This window comes from Hippichthys cyanospilos, chromosome 1 (assembly GCF_059441005.1).
Source record: "Hippichthys cyanospilos isolate Australia breed blue-spotted pipefish chromosome 1, RoL_Hcya_1.0, whole genome shotgun sequence".
NCBI lineage: Eukaryota > Metazoa > Chordata > Actinopteri > Syngnathiformes > Syngnathidae > Hippichthys > Hippichthys cyanospilos.
The window spans coordinates 243,232-264,612 of NC_142369.1; the positions used below are offsets into that span (position 1 = coordinate 243,232).

Consider the following 21,381-nt stretch of genomic DNA (forward strand, 5'->3'; position numbering starts at 1 on the left):
GTTATCTTTTCCGTCGTCGCCGATTGTCACGGCGAGGCGGCAGATAAGCTGCGAAAACCTCCCCCTCGCCGCATTCCTGATGAATCGGAGGCGTCCGGGTGTATTGCGGGCGCGCGGCCAAAAAGGAGCCCGGCTCCGACCTCTGCCCCAGTGGCGGCGTGTCCCTCGGCCAACGGGATCCGGCTTCCCCGGGGCCCGGCGAGGCCGCAAGGCCCTAAAGGCGCATTTATCCGGGGGTGCTTTGAAACGAGGCTCTCGTCCCTGCGCCTGTCGCGCGTGACCGACGCCCTTCCGGTGATCCGCGTTCAAAACGTCGGAGGAGAGCTTTTTGTTCCCGTCGTGTTTCGGCTAGCCGGCGTTGTCGGCTCGCCCGGGACCCGCCCGGGACCCGTCGGAAGGCGAAGAGGAGGGCCCGCCCGCCCTAGGCCGACCGGCGCTCCAACCCGTCATCCGGCCGGACCGCCGCCTCGGAGCAAACCGGCTATGCGCGAAAGCGACGCGCTAGTATGCGTGCGTGAGCCTTACGCCACCCCCCCCCCCCCCCCTCGGTCCGCAAACATCCTCGGAACAGGAAGACGCGGGACGCGCGTCTTTAGGTGGGGGGAAACGCTTGCGTCCGGCCACCCGGCGAGAGCGCCGTTAGCTACCGCGTTTCCGCAAGCTTGTTCGCTAGCGCCGAGTTGCGCTACATCCACGCGCTCCTTTCACACCTGTCCAATAAAGGCCGGGTGAAAACGTACCACCCTGAATGGAACCCCCCGTTTTGAGCGGTAAATCTTGACCGCGTCGAAGTACGTTTGGAACCTCGGCGCGTCTTGGAGCCACCTTTCGGAAAAGGATAAAAAGAAATAAATTGTTCGGCTCGGGCTCGACGTCGCAGAGGCCCCGCGGTCGAAAGCGGCGGGCGCGGCGCCGCGGGCGGGGCGGGGCGGGGCGAGTCGCGGTCAAGAAGCGGACAAGAAGCGGTTGGTCTTCCGGGATATTTATTCTTTTTGCCGCTTCTACTTATTTGATAAGAAGCAATGGGAGCGGCGCTCCCAATTCCCTGGCGACGTAACGACGAGGAGGGCGTTCCGTCCGACCCGTCCCCGGGTCCAAACGTGGGCGCAGAGTATGATGCGGGACGGGCGAGCCGTAGTTTGTCAAGCCGCTCGCTTTTTGAAACAGGATGAACACGTCGGACCCGACCGGCCCAAAGCCATCAGATATCGTATCAAAAGGGAGGGGACCAACAGCCGACGAGACGTTTCCATCAGGTCGTGACGGATGACAAAACTCTTATCTTTCTCCGACACCGCCCCTCCATTGTTTCGCTTTCGAAATGAAGTGAAAAATCAAGAAGATCCCGCTATCGGCCACCAACCGCGACAAGCTCTCGAGGAGAGGAGATAACGCGGCCGATGGTTTCTCAAAAGATAGGGATTTTCATACTTTGATGGCCTTAGTTAGCCTCACTCGATCGCTCGGGCTACCTTATGCATCGTATTCATTTGTTAGCGCTTCGTTATTACTGCCCCCGTCGCCCTATTACTCTTATTTTTCCATCCTCGATTTATTGCCCACTTTATTATTTGCAGGCCGAAGGGATGCGGCCTGTTCGGGGAAGCGAACGGAATAAGAATCTGGCTGTGCGCTACGCTACGCGCATGAGGAAAAAACTCCCGAACCTTGAACAGGTGAGTCCGTCCTCGCCGGCGTCTGTAACGCCGCCTTCGGGTTGGACTCTGCTTATCGCGCCCCGGCCCGGCGAGGTCGATTCTGGCCCGCGGGAAGTCCGACCTCGGGGGAACGGCGTGGTTTTCGTCCTCGCCGCGGAACGCGAACCGGCTCCGAAACCGTGTCTCTCGGCCGGCCCCCGGGAAGGCCGGGGGACCCTCCCGGAGGAGCCGGACCGAGCGGCCGGGGAGAGGAAAGTCCCCGCTGAGGCTGTTGCCCCCGCGAGCCGACTGAGGCGGCGGCGAACGGACGGATGTCATAAAAATGGTACCGCTTATCTGTAATCTGATTGAAGCGGGCCTGCGATAGATGATGACCTATTATTGATAAATATGCACACGTGAATATGAGATTCAAACAAGTTCATGTCAAGATGTCTTCCGATTCTGGATAATACGTTGAAAATACTTGTGAGGAGCCGCCACGCCCCCTTTGAATCTATTTTCCCGGCAATTAAAGCTGCGCGTCTTTCGGGTCGGGTCTCCATACGTTTTGCGCGTCTCGAATCGAAACGTTTTTCCTCGCAAATGGCAATTTTCCGAGCTCTCCGCAGACTGCATGTCGGATCGAGGTCCGCCATTTCGTCGGTCTTTCGAACACCTTGACGTGCTGGCTTTTGAGCCGTTCCGTTGCCGGCTCGCCGATATACGTTCAGGATTGCGGTCCTGTTCGAACCCCGGCCTTGCCCCAGTCTCAGATCCTTAGCGAAGCCCAAGTTTTTCGACGCTACCCGAACAAAGGGAGTCGGGCCCGGATGGCCCCGAGGCCCAGGCTGTCCGACTCCTTCCGGAGCCCCGAGGAGAGCCGGCCTGAGAAGAAAGCAAAGGAAGAAGAAGAATGCCAATTTCTCACGTTTGCCGTTTGATCTTCCGCTGCTGCAGCCGCAGGCGACAGGGACGCCTCTTTGTAGGCGCGCGCCTGCAGAAAGAGCCGCGGTCCCCCGCAATCGGGCGACGTCCCGGTCAAGGCGCAAACAAATACACGCGAGCTCCAAAGATGAAGATGAAGAACTGGCACTGCGCCGGGTTGCCGCCGCCCCTGCGCACCGGAAGCTTTTGTGCATCAATCGGCCGTTCCTCAGTTGGAAAAATATTTGGCGGGGGGGTACGTCATGGAAAAAAGCTTCAAATCACTGCCTTGGGGAAATGCGGAAGAGTGAAGTTTGTTTTTGGTCACAGAGAAGCGCTGTTCACCCCTGCCGCTGCTCGTCCGAGAAAAGAGACCGCTCGGAACCAACCGCCAAAAGGCGCCGCGCCAAATTCGGCTTTTCTTTCCGCCCGGAAGGCCCTGACGTGGGCCGTCAATCGACAGCGCCTGGCCGCGGACGCGAGCGGGGACGGGCTGTCGAGTAGCGGCTACCGACCTCCGTCAAAAAGCGCTGGGGGTTCTTCATCTAATCGGCGGCGCCAAAGAGTCTCTCGGCACGAGTCCCCTGACGGGCTGCGGCGGGAGGCCGGAAAGTCCGTCTCAGTTCACACGCGCCGAGGGGCCGAGGGGCCGAGGAGCCGGCGCGCGTCTCGTCGGAAGAGCAGAGGAGAAGAGGAGGGACGGGAAGCCAAACCCAAGGAAGATCCGGATTCATCCGGCTTGCGCCGTCCGGCGACCCGTGCTAAGAGCCTCCGCCGCGAGCGGCCGCGGCCTGGCGTGACCGCGGGAAGGCTTCCCCTCGCGCTTTGAGCGGTGGAGCGGGCCCTGCCTTCGGCTCCCCGAGCTCTCCTCTTTCCCCTCTCGGGTCACGAGCTCGACCGGTGAATGTTCACCCTTATGGCAACAAACAGAACAAAAGTTCTGTTGCCGTCACAACCCTTTGCTGATCAGATGGGGAAGAAGAAAGCGGCTCGCGCCCCGCGGGCGCCCGCCCCAGAGACCCTTGTCCATGCGGCCCTCGGGGTAGGGCGGCGGGACGGCTTCCCTGGACACATTCACGGGAGACCGCCTCCTTCGGAGTCAACCTCGTTTCTTTCCCTCCGCGCCAGGTTCTCCAAAAGGTCGAGTCCGGACAACGGGAGGAGAGGCGCTTCGAGTCCAGCGTGACGGGTCGGGCCAACTTCTGTATTCTCAATTCCGAAGTCGACTCTGTTGGGGTCAAACCAAACACGGTCGACCGCGGGACGAGGCGCTGCCCGCAACCGGCGAAACGTAGGCCCGACCGACCGCACCCATCGCCTGCCGTAGCCTCACGTTTGGCGCCGGCATGATGCAGACCGACGCCGCAAGCCGCAATCCACACTTGAATCAATCCGCTTTCATGATTCTGCAGTTTATTCGTGACGCTTTTCCGAAAGCCCGCCTTTCTACCGGTAGATTCAAATACATTCGATTGGTTCCTATTCACCTTCCGAAACGCAATCCCTGTGTCAAGATAATCGAATTGAGACATGGTCATTGTGGTCGGTCGGGGCAAGGCGGACAACCGTTTCAAGCGTACCTCGCATTTCTTTTTCCCAACTAAACAAACACGAAATGGGCGCGTGCAAAACAATACAATCGGGACTACAAAAGCCTTCAAACAAACAAATATACAAATATAGGCTCGGGCTAGTCAGTCGCAGACAAACTTATAACAGGTGACGCTATCTTGAGTCACGGCTTAGGCGAAAGCCGGCGGCAGCATCTGTGTCCAGCCAAGTCCTTCTTACAAAGAAGGGATTGCTGTTTGTAAACGTACCAGCCTCCATCCGTTCGGGCCTCGTTCATCCGCACCTCAGTGAGGCCAGGATCAGGCCCGCTTGCGGCCACTCGGTATCCACGTCTCAAACAGAAGCAGCCCGATGCATACAAATAAAACCATATTCATCATACACAATGCGTAAGGTCAGACAAAAACAAAAGTTTTTCACAAGTAAAAACTATTGTGTTTCAAAGTCTTTCTGGCATGGTGGTCATTGGGGTGCACAGCTATTCCAAAGTCGCCCTCCTGCACGAAGAAATCTTAACAGAATCCTCAAAAATCCTGGCGGGTTATCTTAAATTCACGCACGAAAAGGCGAACTGCAACGGTAATTACCGCCGTCATCAGCCATGGGAGTTTCCGGGGTACGAGAAGGACGGGGACTTCGGTCGGGCGCTGTCCATCATCTGTCGAATGGAGACCTCTACGGAAAAATAGCGTCCTTCCGAGGGGAGGGAGAGAGGCCGAAGCAAGTAAGGGTCCCTCAGATGTCGAGCGGCCTCCGGGCTCTCACGGCGCCAGCCAGGCCAGCAGAGCCGCCGTGGTAAGCAGAGCTGCGAGGAAGGGAAAAACACAACAGTAAGTCAAGGAAAAACTAGCGCGTTCCGGACGAAGAAGCCGAGTTTCTTCCCCTCACCGTTCGTCAGCGGGTGCTTGTGTGGAGGGGCGGCGCGGCTCGTCCCGCCGGGCGGCGGCGCGACCGGGGGGGCGGCGGTGGCAGCGGGCGCCGCGACGGTCGGGTCCAGCACGTTGACGATGGTTGCGTTGGGATCCGCCAGGTTCACAACGTTGGTGGTCAGCCGCGGGACGGGGGGTCCAAAGATCCCGGTAGCTGCAAGTCAGAGCCCGACTCAAGGTGGCCCCGGTGTTTTTGATAGGACGACGCGCGGCTCGTGACGCTGTGTCGGCTTACTGCTATTGAACGGCCCGGTAGAAACCGACATGGAGAAAGGCTGCACTGAGGAGCTTTGACGCCTCTTGCGTCCGGCGCCGCTCGAAGGACGGGGCGGGGCGGCAAGGAACGTGCACTGGATCTTTCGGCCCGTGGCCTTGCCCTTCACGGACCTCGCCGGAAGCTGCCGCAAAAATTTGGCGGTCAGTGGCGTCTGGTGGGACTCGAGGTCTCCTCGGAAGGTGGTCGATCACGCACGCGCTCTCGGGTCAACTTACGGCCGTCGGAGTAAGAGTTCCGTCGCGTAGCAACGCGGTGAAGAACCGGAGCCGACCTCTACTGTTTGCACAAATGTAGGTGACGTCGTCGTTTCCCTGCAGTGAGAAAAAGCAAAACAAGCTTCAAACCTATTTCGGATCTTGTACAGCACATGAGGCAAAAAGACAAGACGGCGCACCAATGTGTCGTCGGAAGACAGCGTGCAAGCCAGGTAGCCCTCAGACTCTCCCGACAGCGCGAACTCAAAGTCGCCACCGTCCGAGGCTCTCGCAGAAGTGAAAAAACAGGATCCGTCCTGGCCCGGATTACAATCGGAAGGCTGAGCTGCGCACAGCCGTCGACTGCCGCAGCCTTCGTCAGAGATAGTATCCTGAGAGGCAAACGGAGAGATGTGCCCAACCGTCGTCATTTTCGTGAACTAACAAAACCTCGGCGCGTTGGACGATCACCTCCAAGGCAGCCACTGACGATTCTGGTGAGGCGACGGGTGTGGTTGTGGCATTAGGAGCGGGTGATGTTGTGGTGGTGGCAGCAGTGGAAACGGGTGAAGCTTGAGAGGAGGTGGGGGCGACTGGTGTTGCCGGGGGCGTGGTTGCGATATCGAATGTGGCCCAAGGGGTGGTGGTGGCCACGGGGGTGGCGGTTGAAGCGGCGGTGACACTGGGTGCGGCTGATGAGATGGTGCTGGCCACGGAGGTGGTTGCAGCGGTGGTAATGGGTGCGGCTGGGGTTGCAGTGGTGGAATCGGGTGCGGTCGATGGGGTGGTGCTGGCCACAGGGGTGGCGACGGTGGAAACGGGTGAAGCTTGAGAGGAGGTGGGGGCGACTGGTGTTGCCGGGGGCGTGGTTGCGATATCGAATGTGGCCCAAGGGGTGGTGGTGGCCACGGGGGTGGCGGTTGAAGCGGCGGTGACACTGGGTGCGGCTGATGAGGTGGTGCTGGCCACGGAGGTGGTTGCAGCGGTGGTAATGGGTGCGGCTGGGGTAGCAGTGGTGGAATCGGGTGCGGTCGATGGGGTGGTGCTGGCCACAGGGGTGGCGACGGTGGAAACGGGTGAAGCTTGAGAGGAGGTGGGGGCGACTGGTGTTGCCGGGGGCGTGGTTGCGATATCGAATGTGGCCCAAGGGGTGGTGGTGGCCACGGGGGTGGCGGTTGAAGCGGCGGTGACACTGGGTGCGGCTGATGAGGTGGTGCTGGCCACGGAGGTGGTTGCAGCGGTGGTAATGGGTGCGGCTGGGGTTGCAGTGGTGGAATCGGGTGCGGTCGATGGGGTGGTGCTGGCCACAGGGGTGGCGACGGTGGAAACGGGTGAAGCTTGAGAGGAGGTGGGGGCAACTGGTGTTGCCGGGGGCGTGGTTGCGATATCGAATGTGGCCCAAGGGGCGGTGGTGGCCACGGGGGTGGCGGTTGAAGCGGCGGTGACACTGGGTGCGGCTGATGAGGTGGTGCTGGCCACGGAGGTGGTTGCAGCGGTGGTTATGGGTGCGGCTGGGGTAGCAGTGGTGGAATCGGGTGCGGTTGATGGGGTGGTGCTGGCTTGGTCGCCGGAATGTTCTTCGTCGTCACCGGACCGTTCAACATCGTCACCGAACTGTTCAACATCGTCGCCGGACTGTTCTACTTCATTACCGGACTCCTCCTCATCATCGCCGGACTGTTCTTCATCATCGCCGGACTGCTCTATTTCGTCGCCGGACTGTTCTACTTCGTCGCCGGACTGTTCTACATCGTCTCCGGACTGTTCTACTCCGTCGCCGGACCGTTCTTCACCCTCGCCAGACGTTTCTTCTCGGTCGCCGGATGGTTCCTCGACATTCCCGGATCGTTGTCCATCACCGCTAGGGGGCCCCTCTTGGCCGTCGCCGGACGTTTCGTTGCCGTCGGCACCGTTAAACAGTCGGGCCAATAACAAAACCAAGGCCAGTTTGGTGGACATGCTTTCCCGTCGCTAGATGGATGGAAAAGAAATGTTATTTGTTGATCTCGGCTTTCCTTTTGCGATCGTGACATATTGTATTTTGTTTGTATGGAGTAGTCTGGAACAAAGATGTGAATCGTAAGTATTTGGAGCTAGACTCGGTTTTCAGCACGCTTTTGCTCCGTAACGCACGGCGACAAAATCGCAGGGAAAGGTCGAAGGCGTGCCTCAAGCGCGGCTCGAGCTTTCTTTCATTTGGGGGCCAATTGTTCAATGGCTTTGGTCCTCTCAAAAGGTACGGGAGGTGCATGAACATAAATGCGGAGTCCTTCCGCACCGGTCTCTCGTTTTGGATGCATGCCGCACAAAAAGAAACGTGGACGTACTCTAGAGACCGACGTATTCCTAAATTAGTACAAATATAGAACCGCATGGAAGTATACGCGCGAACGTACAGCATATCAACTTAGTAGTTTTACCTTGACATAAGATAGCTGTCCCGCGACCCACGGCCCGATGAAGGCAAACGTCTCGGCCGTTTCTTTTTGGCTTTTGGCGTTAGGAAAGGCCGGGAGGATTTCTTTTTCGGCGTCCGGGTACGGTTCTTACCTGCGGAATCACAATCGATGCGGGGCTCCGCCCGCGACGCTCCCGCTGAAGCAACCGGCGCGCTTCTCGACGGGCCAAGAACTGCAATTTCCCGGGTTCGCATCCTTTTTATTAGGAGCCCCAAACAAAGACGAGCAGAAATATCCAGCGGTGTCACTTTTCAGCACAATGAGTGGTTCGTTCCCGTCGTGCGCTCAGGTCACTTTTTATTTAGAAGCCATTGTTTGTCGACCGGCCGCCGTACTTGCGCGACACGTGCAAAGGCGGGGCCGGAGAAATTCCCCCGTTCGGCGAGAAGGCCCGAAGCCAAAGCGAGCGGCCGAAAGAGGGGGTGACCTATCGTCGGACCGCCAAACCGGGGACGGGGCGCTCGGGCGAAAACATCCGATCGCATTGGGAAGGGAAGGGCCGGGAAGGGCCGGCGCGTCCCATCGAAAAGGCGCCGTCGGGGCAAAAACACCCGACCGCATTGGGGAGGGCCGGGCCGGGCCGGGCCGTCGCATCGAAAAAGCGCCATTGGGGCCAAACGGGTTTCGTGAGAAATCCCGACAAGAAGGACCGGACGGACTCGAAACTATTTCAAACACTTGAAATCAAAGAATAGGTGCGATGCGAGTCGCTAGAAATAGATTTGTGATTTATTCGTTGAAGAACGACGCCCGAGGAAATGGCTGCTATTTGTCTGTTGGCGATTGTTTGGAAACGCGCACGTGACCCAATTCTCTCGCGGCGGTGACGTCGCCTCAAATACTCCCCGTTTGATCGAGCCCGGGACGCGGCCTTTTAGCGTGGATGCCTCGGCTTTTCTTTGTTTTCTTCGGCGAGAAAAAGCCCAAAATACAATTGTCTGTCTCGGGTGGGCGGCGACGGTGCCCTTCAACCAAACTTCCCTTTCCCCGTCCGTCCAAACGCGCCAAACCGCTCGGAGCTTCTCGCGAGCCTTCACGTCGAGGTCGCGGCGGCTGGCAAAAAGGTTCCCGCCCCCTCCGAACCGAGCCCGAAACGGCGACGGCCGGCGCTTCCGCCCCTCCGAAGGCCGACGGCGAACCGCGGCTTTTATTTGCCAATCTTTCTGGATTTGTCGGCGCCGTCCGGGGGCGGCGTTCCCGATTCGCCCGTATGCCGACAAAGGCGTTCCGGCCCCGGACGGGGAAAGGCCGCCGTCGGGCCGTTCCCCAGCCGGGCGCGTTTCCGAACGCCGCCAAGGGCTCCGACGCCCCGACGGCCGTCATTTCCGTCCGGTCGCCCCGACGGGCCCGTGATGTAACCGTGACAACGGAGGGAAAACGGCCCGACCGAGCCATTTATTGCAAGCGACTCACAATGGAAAAGGAGCAACAGGACATGGCCGGCCCGGCCCGGCCCGGCCCGGGTCACCCCTCCGGCGCGCCCGGTTTCCCCGGCTCCGAGCCCGCGCGGCCGTCGTCCTCGTCCTCTTCCTCCACCCGGGCGCCGTCCACGGTCTTCTGCAGCTCCTCCTTGATGCGCTCGAGCTCCAGGAGCCCGTCCCGCAACTCCTGGCAAACCTCTCGGATCCTGGCGGCGAACTCCGTCTTGGCGCCCTTGCGCAGCTCCGCCGAGTCCTTGGCCAAGAAGAAGACGTCCAGCGCCAGGAAGAGTCCCGACATGACCCCGGCGGTGACGCTCACGGCCCGGGCGGCTTTGGCGGCGCCCCCGGCCGCGCCGAGAACCCGGACGGTGCCGATCAGGCTCTCGGCGTTGACGACCAAAGCCTTGCCGGCCCGCCCGCCCTCCTTGATCACGTGCTTGACGTTCTGGTTCATGTGCTTCTGGGAGACGCTCTCGGCGTAGCGCTCAAAGTCCCGCTCCTCCAGCGTCTCCATCCCTTCCTGGCGGGAAAGAAAGCGCGGCCTTTTGAGTCCGCTCCGTACCGGCCCGGCCCCGGCGCCCGATGGAATCCCGTCCGTGGGCCGGGTCCGATCCGTCGCGGTTTTAAGACAAAAGCTCGCCGGGCGAAGAAAGCGAATGAAGGACGGCCGGCGCAAATTGCGAAAAGTCGACGTCCCCCGACCGACCTGTAGGAACCGCAGGCAGTCCTTGATGTCGCTCATCTCCTCCTGGTAGTCCCGGATCATCTTCTCCACCTTCTCGCGGTCCGTCTTGGAATGCGCGGCGTCGGCGATGTTGGCGGAGGCGGAGACCGCGCCGCCGGCCGTGGCCACGCCGACGCCCACCGCCGTGACGATGAGCGAGGTCCCGGCCGTGAAGGGCGCCAGGACCAGCCCGGCGATGGCGGTGAGCGAGCCGGCCGCGCCCCCGCCCACGCCGGCCGACACCGTCTTCTTGTGGAAGTGGTCGGCGCCGTCGGCCAGGGCCAGCAGCGCCAGCGCGCGCCGCCGCAGCGAGGCGCCGCGCCGGTTCAACAGGCTCACGAAGAGCTGCGCCGCCATGAACACCCGGTCCGCCGCTTCCTCCGTCACCCTGCCGCCCAGACGGTCCGCCGCCGTTTACTATTTGATTCTGCCCCGGATCGTATTGCTTTCCGCGCGGCGGCTTAGCGCCCGTCTTCCTTTGCTTAGTCTGTGGCGTTGTCACGACCTGCCACGTCCCCCCCTCGCGGGGCTTTGTCTTCCCGCCGCACAGGCCTGTCCCAGTAAGGGGTGGAACCACCGGCTGCGCGCCTCTTCTCAATTCCATCATCTATTTAGCGCGGCCGGAGCAGGGCGGCGGCGGCGGCCGATTATTCTCGGAACCTCCGTCGCGTCCGCGTCTCTTACTTCTCGAGATTTTTCCGAGTTTCTTCGTAGCGGATTTACTTGTCCGTCTCCTAGTTGTTTCCCTCGGTTATCGCTTTGCCTCGCGAGTATTTTCCGCGCCTCCTTTTGTCGGTACTTTTTCTCCCCTCGAGCCCGTTTTTCGAGCGCCCTATTTTGTTACTTGTTTTTGGCGCAACTTTCGACGTCGCCGTCCTGCCGGTTCCGCCCCCGTCGGGTTTTGATTTGATTTATTCTCTTTTCCCGGTCGCGGGTTACGCGCCCCTTTTGTTTTTGAAATTTCCTCCTCGTTTGTTACTTTGCGTTCGGCCTCTGTCGGGTCCACGCGCGCCCGCCGTTTCCGCTGTGGCAAAGCGTCACAAGAGAAGCGTCACGAGAGAAGCCCTCGAGAATATTGTGTTGTTGACGCAGGCGGAGCCAAGCGGCTACTCGGAAGGTGCGCTAGCATGTGCGACGTGGCGTCGGCGGAAGAAGTCAGCAACTTACTCTTGGGACGGGCGCCGCCGGGTGCTCTGGTTCCACTCGCTCCAGCCTGAGGCGGACGCGCAGCAGCAGTGTGAGCGGCCCGCGCCGGCCGGCCCGCCCGCCCCTACGTACCCTCAACCGTCCGCCACCACGCCAGCAGTCCGCCTTGGTCCTAGGGGAGAGGGTTCCCCTTTGCCAACGCGGAACTGACGCGCATTGCCAGAAGAGAGGAAATACCTCCAGAGGTTCCGGGTCGCTGGCGCGGTCCGGCGCGGCGGGCGCGTCCACCATTTCCAGGGTCCGCACCTCCACCTCCTGCTCGCCGCGTGGCTTCGGGACGGCAGGTTTCAAACACCCACGCGCTACTTGCCGCCAGCTTCGGAAAACACGCGGGCTACGTGCGACCGGGCTGAAAACTTAGCCGAGCGAACGTAAGCACCTTGTCGCCGGGGCCGAAGAACGCCGCCGGAAGCATTCTTTTGATTGGGAGGGTCTGGCGGACAGAGCGGAGGGAGAGCGGGATGGGTGCTCCGCGCTTTCCCGGGCCACGCCCCGCCGCGGCCCCGTCAAACCTTCTTTGTTTTTTCGGGCCGCTGGCCGGCGCCCCCGTCCGGCTCGCCGCCCCCGTCCGGCTCGCCGGGACGCTCCGACGAAACCCCGAGCTGAAAAAACAGGCCGTATCGTCGGGGCCGCCGAGAGGGCGCGGCGTCCCCGCCGGCTTACGCCTCTCTCGGCCTGGTCCCGGGGGGGGCAAAGCAAAGGTTTCTCCGATCAGGGCTTGGGTTGGCGGCGGCCCAGAAGACGCTTGACCTTCGCCCGCCTCCGCCACCGCCACCGCCACCGGATTTCAAAAAGGCGAGAGGCGCAACCTGCGCAGGGTCGCGGGGCGGCCGGCCGCCGTCGGTCGGGCCGTCGGGCTGAGAAGGCCGGGCGACAGCGGGTCAGCGGCGAAGCGAGCGCAAAAGCAGAGTTGGAATCAAAGGCCGATCCTTGACCTTGGTCCGCCCGGACTCGAACGGGTTGACCTTCTGCACGACGCTCGCGAGCGTTCCGGGCTTCTACGAGCGCAAACGCGAGGCGCGAGCCGAGCCAGTCGAAAAACGAGCATTTCGGAAGACAGTCGTTTGCCCGTCAAAAGGATGGCGGACAGAAGCGACGCGGCGGGGTCGGCTCGCGGACGGGGCGAGTCGGCGGCCGGAAAAGCCCCGTTTGCGGCGGGGTGACGGAGCGTACCTGAGGGCGGGTCTGGAAGGGGTCCACCCTGCGCACGACGCCCACGGCCCGGGTTCTCTGCAAAGACGCGCGCCGCTCGCCTTGGATTATTGCGCTCGGCGCGAGAAGCCGGCGGACGCACCTCGAACTCGCCGTCGGGGTCCGAGCCGCCCGGGGCCCCCGGGTCGCCCGGGGCTCCCTCGTCCCGCTGGCCGGGCCTCGGCGGCAGCGGCGGGGCCGGCGCAGGCTCGCCTTTTCCGAGCATGTCGACGCTGAAACGCGTTGGTCCGTTTCAGGTCGGCCAGACTTTTCACCTTTGATATTCCCTTTTTTAGGGAACCCGTCCTCAAAGGTTTCCCGTCGGAGAAGTCAAGACACACTTGGGAAACTCAAATAGTGGTAAATTCTCCCGGCGTTCAACCAAAATCAACAAAACATTTGTCGTAGAAGGTAGGCCACGGCTCCACGTGTCTTTCGACGTGTCTTTCGGCGTTTAAGGGGCGTGGATTGTCAGGAATCGCCCGAAATATTCACCCCCCCGACACACACACACACACAATGAAAACGCTTTCTGCTTCGAGGAGGGCATCCTGCACTAAGACAATTGGAGCTTTAGTAGAGTGTCCTTTGACAATCAGAATGCCACAATGTGTTTGTGTTGATTTTTGACGAGGCTTTCGGAGAACGCGTGACTACCGACGTCCCTTCTCTTTCTCCGACGTCCCTTCTCTTTCCCCGAGGTCCCCTTCTCTTTCTCCGAGGTCCCCTTCTCTTTCTCCGAGGTCCAGACGCGGGGACAACGTGAGCCGCAATGGCTCGTGAGCGCCCATTAGCTTCTACTCACTCCGGCAAACCCAAGTTTGTTTTGGGTGAGCGCGGATTGCGCAATCCGGCCGGCCCTCAAAAGTGAAGGTCGGCGTCGGCACGCTCGCGGGCCTTCTTTTAGCGACTCTTCGCGTTTACGTCGCCGAAAGCTCGTCGGCAAGATCGGCCCTTCGGACGAAGCGGAGCGAAAGGCGAACTCGAGGCGAAGACAAGATCGCGATTGAGCGCGGCGCTCACCTGTCGCCGAGGGAGGCCGGAGGAAAGAAAGGCGCAAAGCGGACAAAAGGCGGCCAACCGGTTTGGGTGAAAGCCGAGCTCGCCCGCTCCCTTCTTCTTGTTTTCTTTTTATCTCCGCCTTTCACCTTTTCATCGCCAACGGCCCACGGAGCGCAAGGAGGGCAGCCGCCGCCAGGGGGCGGAAAAGTCCCACCTGCGCCTCGGAGAGGGTTAGGGTTAGGGGTTTTCTTTTCCTTTTTCTGCTTCTCAAAGAATCGCTTCGGCAAAACTAGCTCGCGCGATCTCAAGCGACTGCAACCGCGTAATAAAGCACTGCAACCTATTGCCAGCCTCGCTCCGCTTTATTGACACCCGCACCCAAAGCGATGTCATCGTTGCGCAAATGCAAGTGTTTCTTTGCTCGCGAACGCCGCCTGAACGCTGACAGTAAGCGCGGCATCGACTACGGGACGGGCGCGCTCGCCGGCAGGGGGCGCTGACGTGCCATCCATCCGACACGGCACTGGCGAAAGGCGAAAGGCGAAAGGCGGCCGGGGAAAGGCGGCCGGGGAAAGGCGGCCGGGGAAAGGCGGCCGGGGAAAGGCGGCCGGGGAAAGGCGGCCGGGGAAAGGCGGCCGGGGAAAGGCGGCCGGGTCGGTTCAAAGCGGCCCTGTCGCGTCTGCGCCTCCCGCTGGCCAGTATCTTGCACGCGGCCCAAGGTCAGACGGCCGCCGCCGACTAGCAATTCCAGCGCGGAAAGCACGCCGGGTGGCCGACGCGGCGCCTCCCCGGTCGGTAAAGGGGGGAGCGTTGTCCGTCGGGCTCGGCGAGGGGGGGGGGGGCGCGGCGTCCTGCGGCATTTCCCCCTCCGGGCAAAAGGGTCACGCCGGAAGAGCGCAGCGTCAGCGCGACAGCAGAGGGAGGTCGCCCGCGAGGCCGGGGTCCAGCCGGAGCGCATCTGTCAAGACCGAGGAGCAAAGTCAGCTTTCCCGAGCCCGCCCCCGCGTCGGGCGCCGTCAATCACCGCGATGGAAGTTGAGCTTCTCGGACGGGGACGGCGGGCCCTCCGCGCCGGCCGGCTCGACGTCCGAGTCGTCCGGGGCCACGTCGGAGCGGGCGGCGCCCGGGCCGGCGCCCCGGCCGGCTTTGGCGGGGCGGCGCTCGCCCGCCGCCTTGCGCTTCTTGGCCTTGGCGGGGAGCCCCTGGGACGAGGCGCGGCGGGCGGCGTCCTCGGCCTTGCGCCGGAGCGGGCTCTTGGCCCGAGCGCCGCCGGCCGCGGTGCGGGCGGGGGCGCCCGGCCCGCCTTTAAACGGCGGCGACGCGCACCCGCCGGGGTTGGCGTTGGCCTCGGGGTGCAGCCGCATGGTCAGTTCTCCCAGCCGGCTGAAAGCGGCGCCGGCCGCCGAGAAGATTTCTCCCACCTGCCGGCGGAACGGAGATCAAAGGCGGGGCGCCGGTTCCGTTCCCGACCCGTGCTTCTCCATGACATTTTGCTTGCCCCGCCCCCCGGGAAAGAGAAAACACGTGGCCCCCCTCTTGCCGCGGCCACCCCGAATAAGATTATTAGCTTAAAACTTGTTTACCTATAACCGCATCCTTTTTGAGATCGGCAGGAGGGAAAAAGCACATCAAACTCGAAAATGCGCAATTCCTGAACAAATTGCGTGTGAAGGCCTTGAGTGGGGGCCAAATCGCCGCGGAACGGCGCGTCTGTCGCCAGGGACGACAGGAGGAGAGCCGGGTCTTGGGAGCGCCGTCGCCATGGCTACCGGAGTCCCCGTCGCCCCGCCCCGCCCCGCCCCGCCCCGCCCAGCCCAGCCCAGCCCAGCCCAGCCCGCCTCCGGGAGTTTTATGCCGGTGAAAACGAAGCCTCACTTACTTTGGTGGAAGCCGAAGTCATGTCCGAGGGAGGCCGGGCGAACGCTAAGCTAACGCTAACGCTAATGCTAACGCCAAGGCTCGCATCGACGGCCGAGTAGCGCTCGGCGGCGGTCGGTCGGGGCTGCTCTCCAAAGTCCGAGCGAAGGGTGAGGGGCTAGCCTCGCCTCGCCTCGCCTCGCCTCGACCGAACCGAGACGACTAGTGGCCCGTGCAAAGGAGACACGGCCACGATGGCCCCGATGGCCCCGATGCCTTCGCTGCAGCCCGGAAATTTGCCCGTCCGCGTCGACCGCCGGCGCTTTGAGTTTAGATGAAGGCGAGGACTGGGAAGCGAGGGCGGCTGCGCGGGAACGGCCAGAGTCCGGCCGTCGGGAACGCCCATTTCAAATGGAAGCGACCCGGCGGCTGCCGCGGCGGCCGTCGAACCGATTTCACCTGAACGCAACGTCGGCTGCCCGTGGTCACGTGAGCACAGACGTCACCCAAAGACTTGGATTATTTTCGCCGCGGCTCGCACGCCGAACGACAACTTTCTGCGAAAACATTACGCGATAACGTGTAAGTTCGTCGTTTTAGTCAGCCGGCCTCAATCGAGCCGACGGCTAGAAGCGAGGTTCGGACAACGTCACATCTTGCCGCCTCTCGCGGCTACGCACGCCGATTGGCTGAAAACGCTCACGTGACTTTTAGAGCGCGGCCCCATGGCTTGCTTTCGTCGGTGCTCGACTGCTTTGCCTGAATCCTGCGGTCATTTCGTGATTTGGGGGGGGCGGTATTGTTTCACGCCTCACAGTAGCGTCAACGCGGCACCGGGGTTCCGTTCCAGAAACGCTTGGGGGGGGGCTGAGTTTTCCCTTGCGGAAAGAGAGGACCGCGGGTGACCGATATCTTTCTGTTGACGTTAACGCCCCCATTTTCTTTGATATTCTCTTCATCACATTCTGCAGTAACCTCTGACTTGGACCAGTAATAGGCTTTTCTTTTGTAGGGCTTTCTAGTCTCCCCGTTTTTATCATACATGGAATATAATCTCAATGTATATAGAATGTAATATTTAATTCCCAATCCTCTGTCGGCCGAGTAGAACTGGCCTCACGTTTTGTTGAAATGAACCCGGCCGCCATATTTATTGGACCCGCGCCTCCGTCTCTGACCCGACGCCACGCCACGATGCCATTATCGCTTGGGGTTTTACCGTCACTGAACGGGAGGGGGAAAATGCCGGGGCGTGCTAGCTAAAGACGTCGGGTGCGCCGTCGCGCGTCGTGACTGGTCCCCAGTGAGCCATGAGCGCATTTTCCGTCAACCTCAGGCGGATAAATATGCGTCCAAAAGTATCAGCCGTACGCGAATGCTAAACCGATCCCGGGCCAAATACCGGCCGAAAAGCCGCGCGAGATGGATACGGCCTGCCGCGCGGCCGGTCCGGGGCCGAGCGCCCGTCCACCTTATGAGTCGCCGCGCTTTGATGACTAAAAAGGCGTCGATGTCACGCCTCGGTGACAGGACGCGCCGATGTCATGCTTCTGATGCCCTTTGCGCGGCTCAAATCAAAGAGGCCCAAGTAAAGGTTTGTGTTTGTCCTCTGAAAGTCCACAAGGATCCGATCCCCACGGCAGGCGGCGCAGGATGTCGACTTTGAACAAAGCTCATCTGAGAAAAGTCACGGAGAAGAACCAAATGTGCGACGGCGCGCTCCACCCGTCGCCGTTCGGCATTTTCGACCTTCTCAACACTCAGAAATGCCTCAAAGACTTTTTCGTCCGGCGGGGGATGTTCGGCGACTGCGCGGGCGCTTCGGAAATCGACGAGGTAACGAGCGAAAGCGCGCGCGCGCGGCGGCGCGGCGGCGGCGGCATTCCTTAAAGAAGCCTCCGTCCGCCAGAACGGGACGCCGAGCCTGAAGTCCAAAGAGAAGGACGACAAGATCAACCGCATCATCAAGAGCATCGTGGAGAAGAGCATCGCGGACATCGCCAAGATGAGGCAGCTCATCGCCCTGTGGGACGCCGAGGAGCGCTCCGCGTCGCACTCGTACATCGACGAGTCGTCCTACGGCCTGGCGACCCAGCAGAAAATCAAGCAGTACCTGAGGGATTTCTTCTCGGAGCGCCTCACGTCCGCCGAGAACCCCAGGGAGCTCCAGGAGGCCGAGGCCGCCAACGAAGACGACGGCGGCTCGTCCCGCGCCTCTCCCATCATAGGCAGGGCCATGAACATGATCAGCCACGTCATACAGCCCGTCGTCGACACCCTGGACTCCGCCAGCAAAGCCGTCATCAGAATGTTGGCGCGGAACGACCAGGACGAGCAAGAGCCCGCGCCGGCCGAGGGCTCGGAGCCGGGGGCGCGCCGGGCCCATCCGGGCCTCTCGCCCAGGGAGTCGGGGCGGAGGCCGTTGCCGGCGCCGGACGAGGCTTCCGCGGCCTCCTCGTCCCCCCCGAGCAAGGTCAGGAGCGGCAGGAAAGAGGAAAACCGCGCCGGCCCGGCAAAGTTCGACCAGGCCGTCATGGAGGAACTGTGCAACTTGCAATTTGACGTCCAGCTGACCCCCAGGCTCTCCCCCATATTGGAGGAGACGGCCGAGACCAATTCCTCGGCTTCCTCTTCGGCCGTCCTGGACAGGATGGGCGAGTCCGCGTCGGGCCCCTCGCTCGCGTCGGCGGGTTCGTCCGTTCCCGCTCCCGCCGCCTCCGCCCCGGGGAAGGCGGGAGCTCGAGCGACGAAGGCCCGCGCCGCGGCGACGGGATCGCCGGCGGGCGGGCGGGAGCCAGACGACAGGACGTCGAGTCCGGACTCCTCTGAAGAAGAGGCGGCGAAAGCGGGCTGCCCCATGGAGGCCTGGTCCACCGCCAGACTCTTTGGCGTCTCCCCGGTCCCCTCCCCCGCTCGGTCGTCTCCCATGATCGAGAAGGCCAAAAACATCATCTGCCACGTCATGCATCCTGTCGTCACCGCGAGCAGGGTGACGCGAACGGCCGGCAGGTCCATCGCGAAAAAAGTGAGATCCATGTGGAAGTACCGCTCCGGCAGGAAGAAGGGCAAGCGGGGTAAAGGAAAGAATGAGAGAAACGCTGAGGGAGCTGCCCCTCGCCGTATTTTGGACAAGAAGGACGGCGGCGGGGAGGACGGGGTGGAGGTGGAGGAAGGCGAGCGCGAGGAGGAGGAGGAGGAGGAGGAGGAAGCGAGCGCCGCCGAGGTGGACTCCGAGCTTTCGGCCGGCTTAGGCGACAGCGCGCTCCTCGGTTCCTCTGAGGCTCCTTCGCGCCTCGCCGACACCGCCGCTCCGAAAGCCGCGGGCGTCTCGGGCGAGGCGGCGGCCGAAGAGTTCTGCTTCTACGACGCGGAATCCTCTTCGGTGATTTCCACTCCCTTTTTGGATCCCGGGATGGCGGGATGGCGCGATCCCGCCGCTCCCGAACAGGCAAAATCCGGCAATTTCACGCCAGATATCCTCAAAGACAACCGAGCCTCGCGCGCGTCGTCGCTTCGGGAGAATCGACTGCAAGTCGCCGAGACGGACGAAGAGCAGGACGGCGAAATAAATCCACTCCGGTCGGAGGAGGACGGATCCGAGCAAAACATCTACAGCATTTTTGAGAACATTTTCAGGGAGGAGTTTTCCAAAAAATTAGAAAACTCCCTCAGGCAGGGCCTGTGCGACGCCGTCCGCGTCTACGTCCCCGAAAGAGGCTCCTCCCAATCCCTGGAGAGCGCCGACGTCTCACGCGAGCTGGCCGACGAGGACCAGCGGGAGATCGACGTGCCGTCGTTGGCTAGTAGCGGCTCCACCTCCATCGCTTCTTTCAGCAGCTACCAGCTACTGGAAGAGAGAATAACCAGGAGGTGTTTATCGGAGGGGGGTCTTAAAACCACGCCCCCGGAGGGACTGGACCCCAAGAGGAAGTCGCTGTGGAAGAGGTGGAAAATGAGGCGCGCCAGGAAGATTCTGCCGGGTCTTTTGGAGTGCCACTGCACGCCCGGTGCCGGCGACAGCACGGGCTCGGAGGGCAAAGCCGCGGAACCGGCCATCAAGTCCATTTTGAAAAAAGTCACGTCCATGTGGAAGTAGAGCCGGAGGCGGCCGGAGGCGGCCGGAGGCGACCGGGACTCGTTGGCCACGAGAGGCGGGGGAAGGCGCTGCCGCTGGAATATCGGATACGGGTCCCTCTTTTATGGGGACCGGGCCGTAGACTTTCACTGCTGCTCCTATTTATTTCTTTGCATAAAATGTACAGCAAAGCAAGGTGGTTGATTTTTTTCACTACGGTCCGCAGAAATCCCGCTCGTCCGGTCTGCCGCATGCCGATGCCGCATTCTACACGAGGAGGCGGCAAAGGTACGGGAGCTCCCGGCCTTCGTCCCGACCGCTCGCGATCTTTTGTAAATGGGCTCGGTAAAGCGCTCCGGCAACTCCGGCCGGGAGAAAAAGCGGTCCCGTCTCCCTTAGGTACACGGACGGCGCACCGCGTTGGCTAGCCGGGGGCCGCGCGCGCGCCGGTCCCAGATGCCGCGTGATTGGCACCGACGGGACTGACGTCGGGGGGGCGGCCGCGATCAACTCCGCGCTCGCGGCGTCCTCGTCTGTCGCCGGCGGCTTACGCGTCAGTCGGACCGCAGCCGAGGGGAACCGGCGCCCGTCCTCTGGGTCGCGACCACGCCTACCGTACATTTCTGGCCGCTGTTTCCGACCTGCCCGTTGGTGGAAGCGGGATGCTGAAACGGCCGCCGAGGTGGAGGCCCCGCCGCTTGCTGCGGAGCTCACCCGGCGGGCCTGAAATACGGCCGATGATCCCGACGCGTTTCCGGCACCTTTGACACCTGCTGTTTTAACAAAGCGCGCGCCGGCCAAGTAGCCCTCCAGCCCGAGCGGTATAACACGGCCATGGCAGGCTTTGCGCCATCAGACGGAATGGATTGAGTGGTCTTCTGGCCCGACGCCCCGCCCCGCCCCGCCTGGCTTTGACCTTAGGGGCTGGCAAATTTGCCGGCTTTCGAGGCAGGTGTGAAAAGGGCTCCCGTTTCATGCTCTTCGAACACAAGTCCCAAGAGCCGCTCTGTGCGCGACTGACCAAAACCACTCTGTAGCACCGACGTGTAGTCGGGCGCTTAAGTGCTTGCGTGTCGGTACAGAAAAAAATGTACGTTAGATTTAGCCAATAAATCTGTGAACACCCCAACAACGCTCTTTTGCCCAGTGTCTCATTCGATCGGAGTTTGCGCCTTTGAGCTCGGTGTTCATCACTGATCTTATAAGCCGGTCCAAACGTCTGAGAGTAGCCGCGTAGAACGCCTCCGCGACAGGTGAGACAGCACCGGCAACACCTGGAACTCTTGAGTGGCGCACCCGCATCTTTGCCGGCAGTCAGGCAAGGGGCGGAAAATGGGTCCGTCCGAGTCGGGGCTCTGCCCGCGGTGCCAAGGGCAGAGCTTTGAGCGCCAAAGCGCTCGCGGGCTTCAAACTTGACCGCGTTTCCTTACCCGGAGCGCAGGTCATCCATTCGACGTCGGAAAGAAGCGCGAGGAGGCGGGGGCGCGTGTGTCTCGACAGACCTGTACATTTTCAGTCTGTCCTCCAGCGCCGCCCCTGTGTAGATCCCAGCAGTTCCGGCTTCGAATACGCATACCCATTCCTTTTCGCTTCTACACTGCGTCATCCCCGACAATATCCAAGGGAACTCGAGCGCTCGCTTTCCGGTCGGAGGTTCCCCGATGACGAAGCCACTGAACCGCTTATCTCCCACCCCGTATCTCTGCTTTTCCAGTCCGACCAGTAGCAGCCATCCCGGCGGCGTACGAGTAGCGAATCTCCGATGCATGCAACACGTTGGGCTGCGTTGCTCCTCGTCGTCCTTTTTCCCTGACGTCGCGCACTGGCCGCCGCAAGTCCGGACCGTGTTTCTACAGTAGGGTGCGTTGACTCTCCTCGTCCTTCTCCCTCACCGGGGTCGGGGTCACGTA

At 61.8% G+C, this 21,381-nt stretch overlaps 5 protein-coding genes across 13 annotated transcripts in view; 2 read left to right on the forward strand and 3 right to left on the reverse strand.

The window, feature by feature from the left end:
* acox3 (acyl-CoA oxidase 3, pristanoyl) overlaps positions 1-21,381 on the forward strand; it is a 68,319-nt gene that overhangs the window by 13,891 nt on the left and 33,047 nt on the right. The window lies entirely within an intron of this gene.
* LOC148428458 (uncharacterized) lies at positions 3,958-8,235 on the reverse strand. Its single transcript, XM_088408431.1, has 7 exons — positions 8,087-8,235; positions 6,008-7,507; positions 5,737-5,928; positions 5,558-5,653; positions 5,301-5,463; positions 5,025-5,219; positions 3,958-4,941 (listed from the first exon to the last, which is right to left on the reverse strand). The coding sequence occupies exons 2-7, from the start codon at positions 7,493-7,495 to the stop codon at positions 4,898-4,900; spliced, it is 2,178 nt and encodes a 725-aa protein (XP_088264557.1). The 5' UTR covers positions 7,496-7,507; positions 8,087-8,235; the 3' UTR covers positions 3,958-4,897.
* LOC148428459 (uncharacterized) lies at positions 9,365-13,737 on the reverse strand. Of its 8 annotated transcripts, XM_088408484.1 has the most exons (13): positions 13,561-13,737; positions 12,641-12,770; positions 12,520-12,576; positions 12,282-12,344; positions 12,156-12,203; positions 12,010-12,021; positions 11,859-11,948; positions 11,726-11,779; positions 11,524-11,616; positions 11,419-11,458; positions 11,308-11,353; positions 10,123-10,528; positions 9,365-9,936 (listed from the first exon to the last, which is right to left on the reverse strand). In XM_088408484.1, exons 2-13 carry the CDS (start codon positions 12,761-12,763, stop codon positions 9,460-9,462), a joined length of 1,509 nt encoding a protein of 502 aa, XP_088264610.1. In that variant the 5' UTR covers positions 12,764-12,770; positions 13,561-13,737; the 3' UTR covers positions 9,365-9,459. The 8 variants fall into 8 exon arrangements, with proteins under 8 accessions (XP_088264610.1, XP_088264619.1, XP_088264580.1 ...); XM_088408493.1 differs by lacking the exon at positions 12,282-12,344 and having other exon boundaries at positions 12,641-13,737; XM_088408454.1 differs by having other exon boundaries at positions 11,726-12,021; positions 12,156-12,344; positions 12,520-12,770.
* On the reverse strand, positions 13,883-16,038 carry LOC148428460 (uncharacterized). Its single transcript, XM_088408515.1, has 3 exons — positions 15,419-16,038; positions 14,564-14,960; positions 13,883-14,497 (listed from the first exon to the last, which is right to left on the reverse strand). Exons 1-3 carry the CDS (start codon positions 15,437-15,439, stop codon positions 14,442-14,444), a joined length of 474 nt encoding a protein of 157 aa, XP_088264641.1. The 5' UTR covers positions 15,440-16,038; the 3' UTR covers positions 13,883-14,441.
* LOC148428461 (uncharacterized) lies at positions 15,383-19,662 on the forward strand. Its single transcript, XM_088408418.1, has 3 exons — positions 15,383-15,978; positions 17,013-17,232; positions 17,306-19,662. Exons 2-3 carry the CDS (start codon positions 17,050-17,052, stop codon positions 19,490-19,492), a joined length of 2,370 nt encoding a protein of 789 aa, XP_088264544.1. The 5' UTR covers positions 15,383-15,978; positions 17,013-17,049; the 3' UTR covers positions 19,493-19,662.